The 19,322-nt window shown below is 40.5% G+C and overlaps 1 protein-coding gene across 1 annotated transcript in view; it reads left to right on the top strand.

Moving 5' to 3' along the window:
- Positions 1–19,322, top strand: part of ARMC2 (armadillo repeat containing 2) — a 103,529-nt gene that overhangs the window by 47,904 nt on the left and 36,303 nt on the right. Inside the window, exons 8-10 of the mRNA XM_032408115.1 lie at positions 266–441; positions 5,622–5,724; positions 7,788–8,011. Coding sequence (XP_032264006.1) covers positions 266–441; positions 5,622–5,724; positions 7,788–8,011 — 503 coding nt within the window. The remainder of the gene's footprint in view (positions 1–265; positions 442–5,621; positions 5,725–7,787; positions 8,012–19,322) is intronic.

Below are 19,322 nucleotides of genomic sequence, written 5' to 3'. Positions count from 1 at the left end.
ATTCTTTAATACGCTCTTTGAAAGACCGTGTGTTCTAGATAAGCTGACTGATGGGTAAATAAGTCAACATGGTGGGAGGTGGATCAATGAGGTGAAAAAAAAAAGATCAGGTAGATGGAAATTGCAAGAGAAGGGAAAAAACATAGTTCAGGAATTTGAAGATGTTCGGGGAAATAATTACGGGGTTTTACTTACACTGTGTTTGACACACTTGAAAACTTGACCTTAATTAGTAAGTGCTGCTTTACTCTCTTTGCTCTGACAGAAGAAAAAATTGAAACGATTTGTGCTGCTTGCGCACAACTTCATCACGCTTTAGAGGAAGGAAACATGCTTGGAAATAAATTTAAGAGAAGAAGTGTTCTCCTGAAGACCCTATATAAACTAGTTGATATTGGTTCAGACTTGCTCAGCCTTAAACTTGCAAAAATTATTCTAGCAGTAAGTTTTTCTTTCCTCTGGTCTAGTAGACTGTAGCACATAAAAGTTTTATTGAATGCTTTATTTGTAAATATTACAAAGAAGAGTAGAAATGCAGTGTGTTCATTTAGAATCTTGAAAAAAAATCAAGGTAATAAATTGACATCTCCGAATTTGACTAGGAACCCTATCTAAGGAACGAAGGCTGACCTGGAAGGCTACGGGGAAAATATTCAAATAAACTCTTACATTTGGACTGTGGCTAGGTTTTTTAAAAAAAGGTGACAACAGGCAAATACATTCAAAACAGTTTCTCAAGTAACTTGACTGGAGATCGGTATCAGAGAACACAACCTGTGGTTTCTGCTGGGTGCTTGATTCTGCCCCATGATTTAATAAATAACTGAGGCTAACCTGGGCCATGGACACACTGGCCAGGTGTTTTATGAACCAGTGTGAAACAGAGAAACATGTGGTCATGGGAAGGTGGCAACAGAAGGCTTCCGGGAGGTGTTAGAAGAAAAGGCCAGACACCAAATAAAAGTCTGTATAAACTCTGTCTCAAACAAAATGATATCATTGTTTGAGGGGAACACTTTGTTGTCATAGCCATAAGCAGTTGGAAACAAAAGATAAGACACAGTTATTAGAGAACCTTCTAAAAGAGCCGCTAAAACAAATGAATGAAGCTTTGTTTACCTGGTTTCATAAAAGTAAAAGCTATTATGTTAACACATATAATTTAAAATCTGAAAGTACACAGTGAAGGTAAGAGTTGGCAAACTTACTAAGAGCTCAGTAAGAATGCCCACTGTTCCTTATTTTGATGTCTTTCATGAAGCAGAATATTCTGACTACATACTCTATGTAATTTTTTTGGAGAACCTACATTCTTATTTAGCTGTCATCACAAACTATTCACCCCCTTTTAAAAAAAAAACTGATATATGACTCAGAAAGTAATACTTCTTTGAAATAGTGATTTGAGTCGTATTTTAATCTCCTCATTGGGGTTAACTGATCCATCAGCTTTAATGCAACAAAAAAGAACATAAGCCACAGAGATAGCTGAAGTTAAAAGTGGTAGGTAGACTTATGTTAACTAACTGGAATTTAAATAAAAACTTGAAAAAGAAAAAAAGGTGGTATCGCATGCTTGTCCCATTTCCTCTCTGGCCCTGGATTTGGGGTGCCCCTTGGCCCAGGAGAGCCCCTGGGGGAGGCTGGAAGGCCCTACCAGTGTAGCTGCCCTGGGGAGACCCAAGCTACCAACTGCTGAGGGATCCATTGTCCGTGGGTTTTCATCTGGGTCCCAGACATTTTGCTCCATGCCAAGCCAGAGAATAGATAAATGAGACAGAGGAGGAAAATGCCATTGATTCATCAGGGCTTTGCCGAGAAAATATTATTTTGGTTATTAAAGGTGCCACTCAAATCAATAATATACACGACACAATGTAACTACTTTAGGGTGAAAGGCTAGGTGATCTCCCAGGCAGTGATCGCGTTCTGAACTCAATCTGATTAGATAGAGCTCTCTGTGTGACGTTGGCTGCCTTGCTGAGTCAGGGGCGATTCTGCCTAGGCTGCCCTCCAGGGCGCAGAGATGGGCAGGCTGCTCCTTCTGATTAACCGCAGAACCAGGTCAGGAGGGACCTTCAAGGCCATCAAGCCCAACTTCCCATCTGCTACCTGAATCTGCCCTAACGTTCCAGGCAAGACATTGTTTTCGCATAGGCCTTGGTGAATGGAATTCTATATAAGTTTTAAAAAGACCACATCAGGGCGCCTGGGTGGCTCAGTCCCTAAGCGTCTGCCTTCGGATTGGGTCATGATCTCAGGGTCCTGGGATCGAGCCCCACATCGGGCTCCCTGCTTGGCGGGGAGCCTGCTTCTCCTTCTCCCACTCCCCCTGCTTGTGTTCTTGCTCTCACTCTCTCTCTCTCTGTCAAATAAATAACATCTTTAAAAAAAAAATTAAATAAATAAATAAATAAATAAATAAAAAGACCACATCATAAAAAGTAAAAAAAAAAAAATCAGCAAACAAACAGAAAAGATATATGGAACTAAGATGTTTTTAATATCTTCTCTAGTTTCTGCCAATATTTTCCCTACCAGTTTAGTACTAAAATTCAGACATTTAAAATTATTTATAGTTAGGGGCGCCTGGGTGGCTCAGTCAGTTGAGCATCTGCCTTCGGCTCAGGTCATGATCCCAGGGTCCTGGGATCGAGCCCCGCATCGGGCTCCTTGCTCAATGGGGAGCCTGCTTCTCCCTCTCCCTCTGTAGTTTCCCCTGCTTGTGCTCGCTCTCTGTCAAATAAATAAATAAAATCTTTAAAAAAAATTATTTATAGTTAAAAACATTCAGTGAGCATAATGTCAGTTCTTCTGATTTCTTGCATTTTTTTGGTTAAGTAAGTTGGGGGTTTTGCCAGACAGCCGTTTAATTTTAACCTTTGTGTCAAAGGATCTTACAAAAATGTTTCAGTCTATATTAAGAATTTTTGGAGTACACACATATATGCAATGAATGCAACTATATTCAGGCGGGGAAAAAAAAATCTAGTACCCTATACAGGGGTAAAAAAAAAAAACCAGAAAAGAAACCCCACCAGTCTGTCAACAGTGATTATATATAGTAGTAGTAGTATTATAAGTGTTTTTAAACTTCTCCTTAATTTTCCAAATTTGCTTCAAATAGAAAAGACTGCTATTTTTAATGTAAGAAGCAAACTACCCTCTACAAGACCTTACTCTGTGCCAGGGACTCTTGATGCTGGGAATACGAGTGCCTAAAATCCGCTGCCTTCCCGGCTGGCGCTGTAGCAGAGGAGGCTGTGAGCACGCAGAGAACCTGGGGGACCGGGGTGTCGGCGGGGGTGTTGCTGAGAGCAGAATATGAAGCACGGTGCAGGGGACGGTCAGGGTGGGGGGAAGAGCTCTTTTATGTAAGGTTGTCTATGTTCCTTGCATATGATTTAATATTTTATTATATTTTCATGTCTCAGAGTCATACTTTTTACAGTTACCAAAAGAGAAGGTATAGGAATGTGCTTTGAATGTAAACTGACCTTATAGCAGGCTTGGAAATTGTCGGGTTTTTGTTTGTTTGATCTTTAATGAGAACCCGGACATGAGTTGTTGTCATTTTCCCTTTGTCACTTTTCACTAAAAATAGAAGACTTGGGTGGGGGGTGAGGTTAGTTGTAGTCATTCATTTATTCAGCACATTTTATTAAGTACGTAACCCGTGCTACTATCACACACGCACGCACACACACACACACACACACACAGGCTCACAGTGTAGCAGAAGATAGTTAATTGATTAAAATATATTCCCGAGTATTAAGGGCAACATTGATTTCCATTGATATAGGTTTTATTTCTATTCTCTTTAGTCAGCTTATCTTCTGGGTTTTTAAATAATTTTTTGAAACCCCTAAGCATTACATTTTTTTTCTAATTTCCATTTCCTTTTTTCCTCCTGAGAACAGAAGGAATGACCATCCTGCCACATGTAACAGTTTCCGATGCTTCCACAACAGAGCTTCTCAGACTTGCACGAGCACTGGATCTCTGGGGAGTTTGTTAAAATGCAGATTCTGATCCAGCAGAGCTGGCCAAGGCCTGAGAGTCTGCATTTCTAATACTTACAGAGGCTCCCAAGGTGCAAAATGGAAAGAACTCCTAGTTTGCAAGGTTGCTCTGAGATAACCTGTCGAGGGCCCAGAGCAGGAAGGCAGATGGAAACTGCTCTGTGGATAATGCTTCCCTCCCTCTGCCCCTCGGGCACCGGGCTGACTGTGTTCATCCTTGTGTCTCCTGCAGTGAACAGCACTGTGCCTGGTACACAGCAGGAGCTCATTAACATTTGTGGATCAAACACAGAATGAATCTTTAAAAACATGTCTGACAAATTCCATTATCTTTTTTTTTTTTTTAACTAACTGGCAAGTCATTAATAAACAATATCGAAGATAATTTTAAAGATGCTTTTTAATGATAAAATAATGACCCATACGCTCATCTTTTTCACACAGATATATTTATTTGTTCAGATAACTTCATTCCTACAAACATATTTTACATTCTTGCAATGAGGGCATATAATATTCCCATCTTACAGTAGGTTATAAATGTATTTTTTTTTAAGATTTTATTTATTTATTTGACAGAGAGAGACACAGTGAGAGAGGGAACACAAGCAGGGGGAGTGGGAGAGGGAGAAGCAGGCTTCCCACTGAGCAGGGAGCCCGATGCGGGGCTCGATCCCAGGACTCCGGGATCATGACCCAAGCCGAAGGTGGACGCTTAACTACTGAGCCACCCAGGTGCCACATAAATGTCTTTTTTTAAAACATGGTATTCACAGTTACACTTTCTATGACTGCTTGATATGAATGGTATTGTTCCACAGTTTATTATTCTCTAATATCGGACACTTAGGATATTTTTAATTTTTAATTTTTACCACTTCAGATAAATATACAGTGAATTGAGGCTATTTGATGTAGCTAGTCCCCCTCTACTGTGCTTTTTTCTAAAAAGTATATTTCCTTATTGCCCCTATGTTTAATTTACTTGAATATTTTTGTAGGATTTAGAAGGTAATTTTAAATTTTGAACATTATTTGCTATTATCTCAAAGCATTCCAGATATAGCCTGAAAAGTAAATATATATGTATTATCTAATGAAAAAATTATTACTTTTTTGGTTTTTTTATACAAATAATAAAGAGAACCATACCTTCCCCCTTTCTTTTCTTTCCTTCACCCCTACTAGGTATTCTTTTCTAAGTTAGTCTAATCTGAAATTTTGGTATCCGTCTTCCTTTACTCTTGTGTGTTAAAGCAATTAATCCATTTAATTAAACTTATCAACATCCTCCCCCCTTTTATCCTCATATACTCTTTAAAAAGTAACTAATAATCTCATGTATAAGGATGAGACTTTATGAAGTAAGAAATAAATGCTTATCAGTAAAATGTGCGTACCCTAAGGATCATTTATACTGTATTTACCGTAAGTTAATGAAATACTATAGTTGGCAAATATGGAGCCTAAGCTTAGACTTGTTCTTTATGTTTTAAAAATACCCTTGCAGCACTTTAAAAATAGATGTTTGTGTTAAAAAATGATGGTGCGTCTTTATTTCCCTCTGCAATAAAAATGTGTTTTCTTTCTCTGCAGCTTAAAGTGAGTAGAAAGAATCTTCTTAATGTCTGCAAACTTATATTTAAAATTAGCAGGAGTGAGAAGAATGACTCTCTGATTGAAAGTGACAGCATTCTAGGTGAGTATCATTCAGTGCTACCACTGAGTAAATGTTGCCCTTGAGTACAAGTGAGAAGTTTGTGGAGCAAAGTTATCATTAATGGTAGCTAGAATATTTTATTTTCTTGTAATATCCAGAAGTTACGTGATGCCTAGTTTTGCTCTGTCCTTCTCTGTGTTTTCCACATTCTGTTTAATGTATCCTTTGGAGCCGAGAAGGATAGTTGGCTGTTTGTTTTAAATCACAGATCTGTACCTCTGAAGCAAATAATACATTATATGTTAAGAAGAAGAAGAAGAAGAAGATAGCAGGAGGGGAAGAATGAAGGGAGGGAATCGGAGGGGGAGACGAACCATGAGAGACTGTAGTAACATTATGTGACTTTATCAAGTATTCCCTACTTAAAAATCCATTTCCTGGTCTCTGATTATCAGACAAAATACATTTAATGGTATTTGAAATAATTGGAATTTTGGGGCTTTTGATGGAGTAGGAATGACTCAAACTTGGAAGACAAACTGGAAGACAGCCGTTATAGACATTTGACATCAAAGTGTCTCAGATGTGTTTCAGATATGTTGGTAGAGAAATGTGATTACAGTCTACCTTCCTAGCTAATACTGTTTAAGTCTTGATACACCCTTAAATAATTAAGATGCTTAAATAGTTACGTCAATAGAAATCTTTTATGAATTCGCATTGCTGATCTAAGGCCAGGCAGCAACATGGAAAATGCCCTGAGTTCTCTTTTTGCGACCTAGGATAAATGATCTCTTTTTTGACCCCAGCAGACAGGGACAAAGAAAGATTCTGACAAATGATCACACTGACATTAATAGAATTAAATGTGAAAGAGGCATGATTAACCTTATCAGAATTGCCTGGGTTACCCCTAAAATGAAGTAGTTGTATGCTATTCAGATGGATGTTCTTAAGTTGTCTCAGGAAACAGTGGATGTTATCTTCGAAGTATCCCTTTCTGTGGTGATTGAGATTTCTTTTATTTTTACTTTTTTTATTTTTTTTAAGATTTTATTTATTTATTTGAGAGAGAGAGAATGAAAGAGAGAGCACATGAGAGGGGGGAGGGTCAGAGGGAGAAACAGACTCCCTGCCGAGCAGGGAGCCCGATGCGGGACTCGATCCCGGGACTCCAGGATCATGACCTGAGCCGAAGGCAGTCGCTTAACCAACTGAGCCACCCAGGCGCCCGGTGATTGAGATTTCTTAAAAGACCCTGTCTTGATTGATTTCCCATTGTACAGCAACCAGTATATCCTCAAAAGTTTGTTGAAATTTAACTCTTAACTTGTCTCAACTATCAATTGTCCTATAATAACTCAACATTTTTGTAACTAAAAATAAAGGTTGGGGCGCCTGGGTGGCTCAGTCGTTAAGCGTCTGCCTTCGGCTCAGGTCATGCTCCCGGGGTCCTGGGATCCAGCCCCGCATCGGGCTCCCTGCTCAGCGGGAAGCCTGCTTCTCCCTCTCCCATTCCCCCTGCTTGTGTTCCCTCTCTCGCTGTCTCTCTCTCTGTCAAATAAATAAATAAAATCTTTAAAACAAATAAATAAAATAAAAATAAAGGTTGGTAAATATTAGTAAGAGACAAGAAGTGGCATTTAATTAAAAGAACGTGTTCTTATTTATATATTAATAATCCCATCCTTTATTTTTTTTTTAAAGATTTTATTTATTTATTTGACAGAGAGAGAGACAGCGAGAGAGGGAACACAAGCAGGGGAAGTGGGAGAGGGAGAAGCAGGCTTCCCGCCGAGCAGGGAGCCTGATGCGGGGCTCGATCCCAGGACCCCGGGAGCATGACCTGAGCCGAAGGCAGACGCTTAACGACTGAGCCACCCAGGCGCCCCAATAATCCCATCCTTTCACTGTCATTATTATTACAGAGATTTGTCTTAGCTACAAATAAGCTTATCTCTTTTTACCACATGAGTAACACTTAACAAGCATTTGAATGTAGTACTAACATTTTACAAATTGTATTTGACGTTCACATACAAGTACTTTAAAATGTCTCTCTCGAGTTGTTACACATTTGTAATAATTCATCTTTTTGACAGAATCATTATTGGAGGTCCTGAGAAGTGAAGATCTGCAAACTAACACTGAAGCTTTTTTATACTGTATGGGGGCTATCAAATTCATTTCTGGAAATCCACGATTTCTCAATGAAATGATCAGCAAAGATGCTGTGGAGATACTGATGAATTTGATAAAGCAAATAAATGAGAACACCAACAAATGTGGTACCTGTTTGCCTAACTCAGGCCACTTGCTAGTCCAAGTAAGTATTTTACTTGAACAAGTTATATGTGTAAAATAGTTTTCATGCTCCCTAGTATCAGTTACCTGCCAGGTGGGTGTAACAGGTAACAGGTGGGCTGTCACCAACAACCAGGGAGGGGTACCTGGCATTAGGGATCAAGAGAAGCAGCCACTGCCCCCCCCACACCCCATGTGTGCCCATTTCCCCTGGAAAGGCTATTCCATGCCTATTCATGGAGCATCTCTCTACACAGCTTCGACGTCCATTTCTGCTACTCCACAGGGAAGGCAGGCCTAGTAGAATAAAAAGGTAGCCTCGCTCTGCAAAACAATTGCAGGCTATCATCAGAATTTTAACAGGCAGAGTTTTAATCTTCAGAGTTTCAAAGACTGGCTATTGTTCATGAGGATGAGTAACTAATGTCATGAATCTTGTATCTGCCATAAAAAGCAAAAGTTAATGATATTAAGTGGACAGTCATTGGGGGGTGTGCAGATGACCTTCAGGCCTGAGACTATAGGAATGAAGGTAGCAAAACTAGATACATTTCATATGACCAGGGGCAAGATGAAAAAAATGTGTTATGTGTTACTTTTATTACTTCTTTTGTGGCAGATTAAATTTCATAGTTAAATTATTTTCACTGGAGCTGCTTCAGCTCTCATATTCATTTTTAGATGAGATTCTACTTTTTAATAGCATTTGTATATCAGATAATAGCATCTTTGATGTAATAATTCATGAGATTTGAAATGTGCTTGTCAATTAATGAGGATTGATTGAGCACTCAGAGTGCTTGGAGCCTTTGGGAAAGTGTGTTAAAAATTAGATTTAAGCCCTGCCTTAAAGATGCTTAAAGTGTTTATGATGATCATTAATTTTGGACTTTGCGGTCTGTCTCCATTTTGAAAAAAGATTGTGAAAACCCCTTTTAGTCGTGAATGATTCAAAATTCTACTGGATGTGCCATCTTTTGTCTAGGAAGACTTAGAAACCTTATTTTCATGCTGTCAGTGTTAGTGAGTTATTCAAAAATTTTCCTCAATGGAAATAATTATTTTGATTATATAATTATTATATTTCCTTATTAAAATGCAAAAAAGTATAAGGAAGAATGTAAAATCCCCTGAAATATTTTTACCCTGAGATAGCACACCTCCAACATTTTAGTAACCGTTCTTCCGTTGCATTTTCATGCAAATATATACTTACATATGCATAATTTTATATAATTCTTGATTTTTATCATGGAGTCTTATTTTTAATAGTTGTTTTTGCTTATTTTCCATTACTCTCTTCCTTCCTCATTTCTCCTGTTCCAACCAGTTAGCCAACATTGTTCACACTGACGTGCTCAGCACCTTTTACAATCATAGGTTTTCAAAAATGGGTTATTCCATGCACTTCTGTGTTCTCATGTAACAATACATAGTAAGAACCCCTTGTAGATTTATTTTACATTTTTTAATGACTGTGTAATATTCTGTGATAAGGATATACCTCAAATACTGAACTGTTCTCCCATTGGGGTGTTCACTCTTTTTAATTTTTATGCAACAGCTTCTAAAATTGTTGTCTGATTTAAAAAGCTCTTTCCAGGGACACCTGGGTGGCTCAGTTAGTTAAGCGGCTGCCTTCAGCTCAGGTCCATGGTCCCAGAGTCCTGGGATTGAGTCCTGCATCAGGCTCCTGGCTCAACGGGGAGCCTGCTTCTCCCTCTGCCTGCCGCACCCCTGCCTGTACTCTCTCTCTGACAAATAAATAAAATCTTTAAAAAAAAAAGCTCTTTCCAACCCACTTATATACATATAATACACATATAAATATATATGTAAATATATAATATAATCTATATTATAATCTATAAGAAAACACACATATAAATAAAATATATACAAATTTATTTATATATGTATTTTATTTATTTTTATTTTTATACTTATTTATATATTTATAACAAAATATATAATATATAGAAATAAGGTCAGTTGGTATAAAGGAACATTGAGTATTATTGTGACCTAAAATATATCCAATCCAGAGCTGGGACCTCTGGTATGGCAGTAAGTACAGTCATACTCCCAATGTTCCTCTCTTCCTTCCCTTTTCCCTCCATTCAACATCCTCAGGTGCAAACTGACTCACTAGGTTAGATGCCCTTTTCCTTTCCCAAAATCCATGCATAGGTGGTGTGACAAGGGACACTGCAGAAACTTCTTCCTCACTGCCCGCCACCACTCACCAGGCACTGTCATGGTCTCCAGGCTTCCTCTGAGGCTGCCGAGGATCTGGCTTGGGCAGGCCTTACGTGCTGAGGTTTCTCCCCGGAGCACAGTTCAGCAGGAGGAAGGGCCACCACCTGAGAATGTGCTCCTGCTGTGGTCACCAAGCCCCATTGGCATCAGCTATAGAGTGTCACTGTGTGTGTGTGTGTGTGTGTGTGTGTGTGTGTGTGTGTGTTTACAGACCTGGTGGGGGGAGGAGATATCATTTGAGGCTATTTCATCTGCAGGGACCCTGAACTGGATATTCCCTCATATTTCATTAAATTGAAGAAAAGCTGTTTTATATCACATGATTGATAAAATGTAAGCCACATGGCGTCACAAGAAGAGCAGATGAAGATCTACTCCTGTAAACGTGTAACACTGACTGGCTCTTCGCTAGCCAGCTCATGCGCACATGCAACCAAACAGATCTGGCCATGTGCAGAATCGTTTGTTCACACTAGTTTGCAGAACTCGGTAACTGTAGCTCATGAGACATTTTTTTTTAAGCAACTTTGTTCAGTAGAAAAAAAATCAGTAAATTACTGTGGCTATGAGCCAGAGAGCACATGGCAAGGCTAAAAAGACAAAGGCAGGCAACGTTTGGACAGTTGTAAGTTCCTCTCTTTCATGACTTTCAACCCGGAGAACCTCAGTAACTTTAGCACACTGTCTGGGGACCTCCTATTACAAAACTGTACATTCCAGCATCTGGCACAAATGCTAGAGTCATTGTGTTTCCCTAAAGCTGCCCTTTTGGATGTCCCGAAGCTGGAGCCTGAAAGTTGTATAGGATTTGGGAAACTGGCACAAAGGGAAAGGGATAAGGTGTGTTTGGGGCATGCTGAGGAGGTAGGTTGATCCAGAGCAGAGGGGTTCCATGAGAGTCTGTGAGAGTCATAGGCCACAGCCCTGAGTCTCACACACCAGGCTGTGCAGTGAGGACTCGGAGGAGCCGTTGGAGGTGGGCGTGGGGGGCGGGGAGAAGGAGGTGAGATCAGAGTGGCAGAAGGACGAATGTGCATGAGATAGGAAATTGATCAAGACCACAAAGCTGAAAAGTGATGGGAGGAGAATGTATCAGGGGTACCAACAGATTGGAGGGCTAAGATCTCACCCACAGTAGCCCCAGTTAAGAGGTGTTACTAACAGTTATTAGATTTGAGGCAGATTATAATAGAGCTAAAGGAATGAGATCCAGAAATGGGTGTGGAAGAAAAGCTCCTCCACAGCATCTGGGCTAACGTGGCTTACAGGAAAAAATACTGATGTGTTGAAATTTTTGAAGCTTTTCTTTATGTCGTTTCATATATATATACACACACACACACACATATACATATACATATACATATACATATACATATACATATACATATATGTGTATATTTATCACTGTGTGGCCGAAATCAAGAGACATTGATTTCACAGGTGTTGATGGAGGGGCTGTTCTGTGTGCCAGGCATGTTCTGGGTGGTGAGGAAGATAGTGGAGGATGGGACAGCTGCCAGTGGGGGCCTACATTTTGGAGATCCCCATGTCCAGATAATAGTATTCTGATGCCTTATTCTTCTACAAAATCATGGCATTTCCACACATGCAATGCCGCCTTCAGTTCTGCCGATCAGATGCTTAATAGCATTTTAAGAGGATGAGTGTTGCTGCTCGGAAGGTCTGAAGGCCCCTACCTGTGCACCAAGTGGAAGTATTAATACTCCCAGTCTGGAGATACAACTTTGTCTGTAAAATTGCAAGAGTAAGGAAAGTTAAACAGTGCACGTTTACTGAATTCCAGAATACTAGAATTTCAGGAGAGCTCCCCAAAACCTGGAAAAAGAGAAAGGTCAGGTAAAAGGCAAAGGCCCCTACATGTCAGTAGTGGATTGCATCACCCAAGGAGGTGACAGACAGAAGTAGGGATTTGTCAGTGTCGATCTGGAATGGATTATCAGGAGGTGTTAGGGTTCATTTCTGACTCCTAAGGCTAACATTTGGGAAGGCATAACACAGGAAAACTGCTAGAGTCCCCTCCATCAGAAAGTCTGTTGTGGTCTCCTTCATGCCCCCTACCTGGGGAATGGAGAAGAGTCTTCTGTATAAGTCATCATCACAACCAAGCCCTGATTCCCCTGGTGTTTCGTCTATCCTCTTGTGTTTCGAGAACACCATGCAGAAAGCTGCTTTACTGTCATTGAAGAAAATCTCAAGGTATCACATTTGTAGTTAGGTAATTTATAGGTATATAATGTAACTGTTAAAACCCAGATTGTCTTGAACTAACATTCCTATTTTTTAGTCCTTTGTATTTCCAACCTTTCTTCTTTACAGCCTGACTCATTTGATTTTGAGTTAAATCCATAGAGAAGTATATTCTTTCCCTGCTTCAGGTACGTTTTTGAAGTTAGACTGTCTTGCAGCACCCAGTTACCATGGTTTGCTTCTATCCCCGCCTCTCATGCTGGGCTCACTTCTTGAGGTCTGCAAGTGTCACCCCGGAGGGTCCTTCAAATCCTAGTCTTTCCCCCTCCTTTGCTCAGTACATCTCCCCTGTCATCTTCTCCTTTTTCTAAGAGGAAATTTCTTGGTAATGTCAGTCCTCCTGGCCCTTGCCACTCCGTACTCCATTCCTTCACCTTGGCTTGAGTTTGGGGAAAAGGCAAGTGAATTAAACAAAGAGAGATGACTCAGACATTATGAGCCTGGATGGTTCAGAAAATGATACTATTACCATGAGAAATTAGAGAGTTATACAAGGAACTGATTTGGTGAGAGGATGAAATTATGTAACTAGTCTTTATTGAAAACTCTAAGTTGCCAGCAGAATAGCCAACTGGGGCTGTCTGGTGAGCAACTGGAGTTATGAACTAGTGCTTAGCAGAGAAAGTAAAGCTAAGAAAACAGATTTAGGGTCACCTGCATGGAGGTGTTAGAATCTGAGAACAGATTCTTTAAAATGGCCAAATGTGGAATGGGGAAAAAAAGTGGTCAGAAAACTAAGAAAGGACAATGTACAGGAGAGTAGAGATCTTAAAAGCATGGATTGGGTTGGTCAGCTTTGGCCAACAGCACCCATGGGAAGAGGACTTCTATCCTTTGTTTGGAGAAGTTTGAGTAGGCAGGCGGGATGGAGTCATGCTGCTAGCGGTCCATGCTCTCTTTGACGCTTGTAGGAGTTTTCTATCTCTGTATTTTTTAATTAAAATGTGTTTTGATACAGTTGATTTTTAAAAATCATTTCTAAACCCTAGAGTAAACTCCCTGCTTTGACGGATTTGAGTTCACTGCTGTATTCTGTGTCTGGCTTCTCCTCTACCATGTCTTCAAGAGCCTGATGGTCCATTTGGCTTCGTACCTGGTGCTGGGACAGGGCTCTCTAGTGAAGAGGCCAAAGGCCTGAGCTGGCCTTTCAGCTCTGACCCCAGCAGTGCTTCTCAGTCTCTGAACCTTCCTTTCCTCATCTTTAAACGACCAGCTTAGGGGTGCCTGGGTGGCTCAGTCGTTTGAGCATTGGTTGGTTTTGGCTCAGGTCGTGATCTCAAGGTCATGAGATCAAACCCCAGGCTGGGTTCTGCACTCAGTTTGGAGTCTGCTTGAAATTCTCTCCCTCTGCCTGTGCCCCTCCCCAGGCTCATGCACACATACTCTTTCTCTCTCAAATAAATAAATAAAATCTCTTTAAAAAAATAAAGGACCATATTTTTTTTTAAAGATTTTATTTTTTTATTTGACAGAGAGAGAGAGAGAGAGAGCACAAGCCTGGAGCAGGGGCAGAGGGAGAAGCAGGCTCCCCACAGAGCAGGGAGCCCGATGCGGACTCAATCCCAGGACCCTGGGATCATGACCTGAGCCCGAGGCAGACGCTTAACCGACTGAGCCACCCAGGTGCCCAATAAAGGACCATCTTAATGGGTAGTTGGGAAAATTGAATGAGCTGATGTATGAGAGCACTATAGAATAGGGCATGATACATAGCTGGTACATGGTTGGCACTCAGCAGAAATTTGTTAAACAAAGTAAGATCAGAATTACCAAAACCTGAAGCTTCAAAGAGCCATTTCTTCTGATGAGGAAAAAAAAATTAATCACAAGAAATTAAAATGACAGAGTTAGAGGTGGATTTCAAATGTTGGATCTTTTTCATTTTTCTGTCTTTGAGAGGCTATGTGGAGAACCATGCTGAATAGAAACTAAAGTTGGAAGGGGGTGTTATATCAGCAGCATGGGACTCTGGGTACTTAATGGAGCCCAAGTCTCAGAGCTGACTCTTCCCTGCTTCAAGATCTGGGGAATTTAAGAGATGCCTTTGACTGAAGTCTGGAGATTCAATGAAGCAGTGATTTACATTATGTTAGTAATTAACGACTGTAGCAAGGTGGTTGGTGTCCTTTAAATCTTGCTTTAGTTATATTTTATGGTTTTAAAATGTGGAGATTAATGCTTATTTAGGTAGTTAATTATTATGAGTATGCATACTTAAGTAGGAAAGTATGTTAACTCCCTTTCTCTGCCTTACCCTTGCCTATGGGAAGCCTACCTCTCAGACCATAAAATCAGAACCAAGGCAATAACTTCCACCTGATGGAAACTTGCTCTGGTTATTGGGGGAAATAAACTGCATACCCATGAGAGCAAATATTCCCATGGTTATATTTCTTGAATTCTTTTTTTAAATATTTCTTAAATTCTTACAATTTTATTGGAGATCTGATGATTAAACAGAAAAAAATAGGGGCACTGTGTGGCTCAGTTGGTTAAGCATCTGCCTTCAGCTCAGGTCATGATCCCAGAGTCCCAGGATCAAGCCCTGCATCAGGCTCCCTGCTTAGCAGGGAGCCTGCTTCTCCCTCTACTCCTCCCCTTGCTTGTACTCACTCTCTCACTCTCAAATAAAAAAATAAAATCTTAAAAAAATAAACAGAAAAAAAATCTTTTTAAAGCATCTTTTTTGAAGGTTTTGTTTGAATAGGAAATGAGCAAATGAGGTCATTTATTTTCTTATTGTTTTAATTGCATATAATTTCTAATACAGTGAAATGTTCAAATCTTACATGTTTGATGAGTTTTGACAAAAGCATACAGCCATGTAATCCACACCCTTATCAAGACGCAGAAGATTTCTATCACCTCAGAAATTTCCTTCCACCTCTTTCCAGTTAATTCCCACTCTCCTACCCCACAAAGGGAACCATTTTTTTCTGATCCCTTTCACCACAGATAAGCCCTGCCTGTTCTAGAATTTAATATAAATGGTACATAACAGTGTGTGCTTTTTTGTGTCTGGCTTTTTTTTTTTTTTTTTTTAACTTTCATTCTGAACTAAGTATAGGCTCACTAGATGTTGCAAAAATAGTACAGAGAGGTCCCGTGTCGCCATCATCCAGCTTCTCCCAATGGTGACATCTTACATAACTACAGTACATTATTAAAACCAGCAACTAGAGTACTATTTCTTGCTCATTTTCTTATAGTATATTGTTTTTGAGATGGGATGCAACTTTTTTTTGTCACAATCTTTGATATTGGTTATTAGGCTTGCTAATTTTGTAATGATGTATTTGTCTGTGGGAAGGGGACCGCTATTTATTACTTAGGAGGCTTCTTTTCTATAAGGAATAGCAGTATTATAGCTAATAACTCACTCACCCAATTGGCATGAGAGACTGGGCAGTCAGAACTCTGGCCCTTCTTCTCCACTCCTCCTTTTCTTGGGAAAGACCTATGAATAGGTAACTTATGTTCACCTCAGACTTTCCAGGGAAGGCATATCTAAAGATTTGGGGAGACTCAGAGACCCCAGACATGTAATGTAATGGCTTGGGTTTTGAACCTGGATATAAGAGAGAAACTAAGGCAGATGGGGAGGGGGAGAAGATTATCACCATGGTTGAAAGCTGTAATTTATAGCTGAGGCAGGGGGGCATTCTAATCCTGAACCTCTGAATTAGACCTGCCTATCTCATCACAAGCTGCATCTGCCCCAGGAGGAGCAGGGGAGAGCACCTTATTCTCCCCAGTCAGGAAGTGAGGGATGGAGCATGGCCAGGAGTATCATGCTGAAGAATATCTCTTCACAAGGAACATCGAGCGTGGGAAGTAAATATTCCTATGCCTATTGTTTCCAGGGAGAGACGTTTGCTTCTTAATTGCTGTCATATCTCCTCAGCCTCGTCTCTTCATTGTAGACATATTAGCTGTGGCAATAAAGAAATGTCACTAACTTTAACATGTAATCGGGGAAAATTGTTGTTATTACTTGGTAGTTCTTGGTGTTACATTATCTTTCCCAGACTCATTTTCCTCCTTTTACTGCATTGACATACTATGTAGTTTATATGACATTCAGAATTTCAAGTATGCTGATACATGGAATAACCACCACTAGCAGATTCAGCTACCTACTCATTTTACCAAGGTAACTGACATAGAGGCAGTAACCGGAGAGTAACGAACATAGGCAAGTGTTAAATAGAGTCTCAGAACAGGGCACTGGGTGTTCGAGAAGGACGGAATCATTTCCTGCTGAAGGAGGACACCCATGGTAGGAATGTGCAAATGGGCTCCATAGCCAGGCATCGAGCAGTATCAAGGATTATGAATTAATATGACTTTCAAATGCATAGCTCTTAACTCCGATAAAATGCTTAGGAATGTGGGGGCACTCGTGGTTTCATGGGTACAGTGGCATCTTGTCATTGATGTCTCCTGTCTCAGCCAGAACTGTATGAACCATCTATGAGACAATCCGAAACTCCTCCAGTTACCACAGAGGCTCTGGTTTGGGCATATATGTGGTCGCAACTGGGCACAGATCCAGAAAATGAATGTGCTTTTATTAATAGAGGGAGATGGTTTTGCTGAGGTTGGAAAATGGTGTGGCTTTGGTTCTTAAATCATTTGACACTGTTTGTGGTCTCTGGCGGCTGTGTTTATTCTTTCACATCATCAGCGGGAAGTGAACCATTTTGCAGTTGGCAGTTAAGTTGAGATAAAGCTCGAGGGATTTTGGTTATGGATATTCCAGATGATTGAGAAATAAAATGAATGCTTTTAGAGAAGGGCCAAGTGGAGTGGGAGAGACAACAGACAAGGAGCTGGAGCTTAGGATGCCCACCTACCTGGTGGCTGGTGGACTTTCTGAGACTTGGTTTCCTCATCTGAAAAGTGGGGCTTGTCATACCCTTCCTGTCTGCCTCATGGGGCTGGTTTAGGGAGCAAATGAGATCAAGTTTATAGGGTAGATTTATAAACCATAAAGCTGCTCAAATTCTTTCCATAATCACATTCAATGTATAAAAATAAATAAAACTGAATCCTCATGCTGATTTTGGTAGAGGAAACATAATAACTTACAGACTATTGATGGTGTGGTTTTTAATTGCATTATGTTCCAGAGGTTTCTTTGAAAGCTGGTTTTTTGAAATTGGGAAATATTTCTTCAAGGAACAATATCATGATTGATGGTGAAGTTCCCAGGCTTGCCAAAAAAGACTGCTTAACTTCTGACGTACTGAAACAGGAGTTCTATGGTGGGCTGTGAGCTCCAAGCCCTTGTGCTCTGTGGCTGAATGCCTTCTAGGGCAGAAGCTGGTGGGTTCCCTGGGGACTGAGGATTCTGATGGAGGAATAGTGCAAAGGGAGGAGAGAAGGCCAACCACTCTGGAAATGAGCAGTGTGAGGAGGCTCAAGTCAACCAACCAGCCCTTCCTACCTTGCGCCCACCCCACCCCTCGCACACCCCATTGCAGTAAAGCCTGCAGGAATGGGGCCCCAGCTGCTGGGCCTGTATTGTCATTCTTAAATCCCGTGATATCAATCAGGAGGGCCTCATATTTTAAGACAACGATTTCTTGCATTTGCTAAGGTTTTTCAATTAATAGTTGAAAACATAACTGGAAATTGATAACTAAGTGCCTATAATCAATTTGAAAAAAAGATATTTTGAATTCTAATTTTGCTATATTAAAATGTTGTTTATAAATTATAAAAGACTTTATGAATTATCTAATCACTTCTCAATATAATTTTTCCCTTTAAAATGCATCTCCCAGTGTCGACGACACAGTGAGAACTTTCAACGCTAGAGAGGACAGCTTTGCCAAACTCATCAGCAGTTTTGCTTGGAGATTCTGGTTGAGGGTGGGGGCCAGCACCTCTTATGATCAAGGAATTTGGGGACACAGAGAGAGGAGGCTGCTTCAGAAAAAAATGAGCACCAAAAAGTTGTAGAGTGTAGCTCAGTCCGTTTTCAGGAGCAGATTAGTAACCAGAATCACACCAGAATGTTTCTTTCTTGGCTTATACCGAAAATGTAGGGTGACGCCTCAGTCATCATCTAACAACGGCTAAGAAGCAAGGACACCTAAATTCTTATCAGTCATCTTTGTAGATGATCAATTCCATATTCTTCTCCTTTCGCTTCTTTCCCCTGCTTGCCTCGCTGCCCCATGCAGTTGTGCGTTAGGAGATGGGAAGAAAAATAATCGAAACATGTTTTTCTGTTTGCTCTTTCTTGGTGAGATGACACGTGGGAACTGCTCCAGTGAGCCCTTTGGAAGCTCAACAGGCATCGATGTAATCATCTAACTTGCACTTCTTTTTCTGTCCTAAAGGATTTGAGATGGCTTAAAAGATTATAGACAGTAAAACAGAAAAGTACATAACTAAGCAGAGCTAGGAACAATATAAATTGGAATGGAAAGTTAAGAGCCGGGTACACTTCTGCAAGCTTAAAGCTTGGACTTTGGTGAACCCCTGCTTTGGGGGCAGGCCCAGTGGGTGGGCTTTCCTGGGGGGAGGGCAGGAAAACTCATTAGTGATTTCTCCAAATATATCTCTGTTAAAAGTGGGAGCAAGGTTGAAAGTTAAGTGGGTTGACTAGAAATTCGCCTTTACTGTTAGCGCAGGATTTAACTAGACTCTCCTCCCCACCCCCCCATGCCCAATCTTAATACATTTTTTCCCAGAAACAGCCCCTTGTCTGTGCTTGGCAGTCAGCCCCACCCCCACCCCCGCAGTGAGATTTGTGGCTCTCAGCCAGCCTCTCAAAATGGGGGGCCTGCACT

Source organism: Phoca vitulina, unplaced genomic scaffold (genome assembly GCF_004348235.1).
Source record: "Phoca vitulina isolate PV1807 unplaced genomic scaffold, GSC_HSeal_1.0 scaffold9, whole genome shotgun sequence".
Taxonomy (NCBI): domain Eukaryota; kingdom Metazoa; phylum Chordata; class Mammalia; order Carnivora; family Phocidae; genus Phoca; species Phoca vitulina.
Note: the sequence above shows the minus strand (reverse complement) of the source record. Positions and strands in the feature narration are given on the sequence as shown.